General features: G+C 40.0%; 1 protein-coding gene across 1 annotated transcript; it reads right to left on the bottom strand.

The window, feature by feature from the left end:
- Nucleotides 1–601: 601 nt before the first annotated feature.
- LOC149452871 (uncharacterized) lies at nt 602–3,792 on the bottom strand. Its single transcript, XM_089688862.1, has one exon. The coding sequence runs from the start codon at nt 3,269–3,271 to the stop codon at nt 1,199–1,201; it is 2,073 nt and encodes a 690-aa protein (XP_089544988.1). The 5' UTR covers nt 3,272–3,792; the 3' UTR covers nt 602–1,198.
- Nucleotides 3,793–4,824: the final 1,032 nt, after the last annotated feature.

Below are 4,824 nucleotides of genomic sequence, written 5' to 3'. Positions count from 1 at the left end.
CCATCTGATTGGGGACGTTGGGAGGGGCTTTAGATTTGGATGCTCATTCGAGACCATTTTGTTGACTTCCTGTGTGGGTGCTGTTGCCCCGCATCACCGCCTATGCTGATATGTGAGTTTGCGGCTAACAGGTTTTTTTTTAAAGTTTATGGTGTTTTTGTGAAACTTATACTGTATGATTAACGATTTATATATATATATATATATATATGTGTATATGTGTACATTTTCTAGCTAAGATAATTGATCTCTTTGCCTCCAATCTCTGGGTCCTGAAGAAGCTAACAAGCAAAACGCGTTGACTTTTGGAGGATATTATGCTATAGAAGGTTAAGCCATCACTATTTGGGCTGGTTAGCCATGTATTGTTTTTATACATTGTCATTGCAAGATGTATTTGAAATAAATATGTAAATGTATGAATACGAGTCTGTCCACTACTGTACTAGTAAAGTCCCATCATGTTTATTTTTCCTTTCTTTGAGATAGTATCTGTTGGTTCTATTGACCCTTAGACCCCTGGTCTAAGTTCTCTGTCACTCGTTCTGTCTCCTCAGGCCTGGAGAAGCATTGGTTACAAGTAATCACACATGAGACCGTCTTATAAGTAACCAAAAACTTCTAATTTATTCCACAACGAAAGCTCTCTTATATAGTACAATATAGCGTGCAAGTGGGAATACAAGCATTTACGTCAATCCTGAATAATGATGAGAAGCAAAATTTAACTTTTCCCAAGAATAAGGAATGTCTATAATATTACATAAAAACTTATCTGCTACATACAATAGAATCTGGCTAGATACTTTTCAAGGCTGTGAACATGATCTTTCTCAGGCATTGTAATTAGTTATAAGTAACAAACAATTATTTTCTCATGGAACAGAAATATTTGACATTTAATTGTATCATAACAGAAACAGGTGCTTGTTAATACAAAGAAATAGTTGGATACTTTCACCGTCTCTACCAAGGCTAAGCTAAGATAAAAGATAGAAGAATTTTGTGAGTATAGTTCTGTAATACATAACTGACATAGCATATTTTCATTAACTCATTCTGGTTATAATATAAAACAATTAATCAACATGGAATATAAAATGGAGTGGGAAAAACAAAATGACAGACCTAAAAGACATACATTTCCCTTCAATCCCCTCTTAAAATCATTATTTACATATATGATTTTTATTCCCCTTTATACAACATAGTTCTTTTTCTGCTTCTTTCTGTATTTGGCTAGATAACTATTGTACTCTTTGGGTTTTGGGTTCAGTGGGGCAGTTTGTTCTTGGATTTCTTCCTCGTACATAGTCATATCTATACCTTTGTTCATAAGCTTCTTTATACAGGGAATCACACAGCACACTATCAGGGCTAGAAGTATCAGGGTGACTACAATAATTACTCCTATTTGTGCTAGCATCTGCTTCCATCCCTTGAGCCATCCAAAATATTGATCCCATGGATCAGTGATCCCTGAATTCCTTTTCAACTCTTCCGACAGATCAGACAGTTTTTTTATAGCCATAGTGACCTTGCCATTTGGCCCAGTGTTGTCTGGGATGTAGGTACAACAAGTACCTGTTCCTTTTATCATTGCACACACACCACCCTTTTCTGCAAGCATCATATCTAAGACCATACGATTTTGAAAGGTCATGGTGGAATCAGCCTGCAACTGCTCCGCTATCCCCTTCAATGCATCCCTGGTGTAGTTGACAAACCTCTGTTGATTGTAATATATATAATTTATCCAATCAACATTCTTGTTGACGGTGATGATTGGAATGATTGACTCAAAACCTGCTTTGACCTGGTCCCTGGCCTTAAACTCATCTGGGACCCCTCTTGGAACCCCTATGGCGTCTATATACACATGTGGGTCAAAACTACCCATCGGGGCCTCCCTCTTGTACCTCTGAGTACCTCCTGTTACATCTTCAGGGATCTCAGAAGGAATTTCACTAAAAATATGCAGGGGCATAATAGCTTTGGCCAAAGCACACTCACCAGACCACTCCTTCTCCAATCTAGACCTGATCATACCATCACCACAAATCCAGTAGATATCACCTAAAGATTGTGTCTGATTCTGTAAAAGCCTAGATGAGATGTTGCTGTATGTGTGACAAAAACCTTTTGTAAAATTTCCAAAACTTCTTTTCCTTGCCACTCCTCTATAGCAGGTATAATTCCCTGGGTAAATTTGCAAACCTTCGCCTGGTTTGGGGTTTTTTGTAACTATGGGATACTTTGCTTTCCAGGTTTCACAGGAAGCATTCTTGTCATGTGCTCCTGTAAAAAGACTTAGAAAACATTCTTCAATATCTTCAGGAAGGTTTAGTGGCACTGTTCCCACATGGGGTCTGGCTGCTCCACAGACATAACAATTAGACTTGTTATACTGCAGGGCACTGTACCTCATCCATTCTAACCAAAGATTTACATCTGAAAATCCCGTCTCCGCTGCTACGGTATCTTCGAAAGAAGGATCAGCAATGGCAATCATATCCCTAATAGTACTGATACGTGGCTTCAGGGGATTGTAATCATTGTTATTATGCATGTCTTGTATCCTAAATTTCCCCCTTGTGCCTGATATACCTCCTCCCCAGTATAACCCAAATACATACATTCCCGAATCACTAGGGCTGGGATTTTCTATGGTAAGCGTATATTTGGCATTGGGCTTGGTAAGAGTCATTCTGTTTATGAGGGATTTTCCGTTCTTGTCCTTCTTATTTATGGCTGTGTCAGGTTTGTATCCCCAGTCAGTTCCTATGTTCCATCCCACTGCTCCCCAATAATCACAGTTACTCCCCCAATAATCATCAGTTACACAAATGTAACCTATTCCCTCCCTCTTATGCGCCCTTTTCCTGCTACTCTCTTCATCCCCTTTTTCTGTTAGATCGTCATAGGTGAAAGAAAAGGTAGCAACATAGGTATTAGAAGAGTCAAACCACAATGTAATAATCTTCCCCTCTCTGGTAATAGCAACCTTTGGTTTCTGTGCTGGTACATTGGTTTCTCTTTTGGTCCTAGTGTGTATTGGGTGTGCGTTTTCTGAGGTGTTTTTATCAAATGTGTGTTTTTCTGAGGTGTTTTTATCATTGTTGTTGTGACCACATATAACCTGAACAGCACCCAAATCCTCTGGGGAGTATATACAGTTAGTCACTGTCCATATTGGGGTAAACACTAAAAATGTAATCACTCCCAGCAGAATCCATAGTTTGCCAGAGTCCTTGGCTAATAGAATGCTCATCTTGATTATTTTCAGAGGCTTTGTTACCAGCTTCACTCACTCTTCGAGGATTTGTATCACCTGCTTCACCTCCTTTAATAAACAGCACCTTGTCCTGTTCGAGGTCAGGGCTTTCTGCCCCCGTTAGTACCTCCTTTTCTTGATTGTCCTGTTCGAGGTCAGGGCTTTCTGCCCCCGTTAGTACCTCCTTTCCTGTTTCCCTTGGGTCTGGTCCTTTCTCGACCAGCTTCGCTCTGGAAGCATGGATCCAGATGGAACTATGTTCAGTGAGAACTGCTGTTCTGGTTACTGCTACAACCGTAGCTTCTGGTCCATAGGCGAAATCCTGCTGTTTCTTGTTTCTCGTCAGCTGTTTCACCACAATACGATCTCTGGCCTGGAATGTGTGGGTATTTTCCTGTAAAAAAAACGGAAACTTGCGGATAACATCGTTCTCTTTTTGTGGGATACATTTCTTGCCATCGGGAAAACACATCTGTGACCACACAAGCTGGTTGTTGTCTTCCCTTTTGTTGGGGTATGTGTGTAAAATCAATTTGAAAATGTGTAAAAGGTGTTGTGGGGTAAGACAGGTGTTGATGCATGGCTTCATTTGGGTTGTTTGGGTTACTCTTGATACATGTGATGTATCTTTTCACATAATCTTGTACTAACTCCTGTGTTATAAAAATCTTTTTGGAGTTGTTTTAGGGTTGCCTTCCATCCTATATGTCCTATCCTATGGTATTGTGCAATGTATATCAGGACGCTACACCGTGGGATGCATGGTATCCCCTCTTTGCAGATTAATCCAGTCCTTGGATTCTTCTGTAAAATAGGGTAGCACCAGTCTTCGAGCTCCTTTGTGGAAGCTGACTGCTAAAAAATTGTGATCAATTGGGAATCATCTGGGAGGATGGGGCATAAAGTGGGCATCTGCAGTAAAACAAATTGTTACTGAGCTACCTTTTTTGCTTCATAATCTGCTAGAGCGTTACCTTTTATTATATCATCGTCCCCTTTGGTATGTGCTCTGCAGTGTATGACAGCAAGTTCCTTGGGAAGTGTGAGAGCCTTGAGCAAATTGGCTAATAGTTGGGAATGGGCAATCTTTTTCCCATCAGCTCCTATGTAGCCTCTGAGAAACCATAATACACCATGGTCATACACTGTTCCATAGGCATATTAGAATCCGTGTAAATAGTGACAGACTGATCTTTGTACAGTTCACATGCTTTAGTGAAAACAATCAATTCAGCAGCCTGGGCTGATTGAAAAAGGATTTGTCATTTGGCCTAGTGCAGGAGAAATCTATGAAAACAACATCAGCATTTGGGATTGGAATTTTTAATAAATCTAGTCTGGGTGAAATATTAGCCTCAATGGATTTGAGACAGTCATGAGCCTCGAATCCCAGATCGTTTGACAATTTGAGACCCAACAATGCGTTTAGGATCATTGCTGGACCTGAGTTGTTATACTTGATATGCAACATGGGGTTGCTCATCAAGATAACCTCATATCCGCTGAGTTGTTTGGAGAACATGTGCTGAGTGTGTATATTTCTTAGTAAA

The sequence above is a fragment of the Staurois parvus genome, unplaced genomic scaffold, assembly GCF_062004578.1.
Source record: "Staurois parvus isolate SC_StPar_1 unplaced genomic scaffold, SC_StPar_1.0 ptg000457l, whole genome shotgun sequence".
NCBI lineage: Eukaryota > Metazoa > Chordata > Amphibia > Anura > Ranidae > Staurois > Staurois parvus.
Note: the sequence above shows the minus strand (reverse complement) of the source record. Positions and strands in the feature narration are given on the sequence as shown.

What these genes read in the sequence shown, in the direction of transcription:
- LOC149452871 (XM_089688862.1), bottom strand. Translation starts at nt 3,271, where the DNA reads ATGAGCATTCTATTAGCCAAGGACTCTGGCAAACTATGGATTCTGCTG.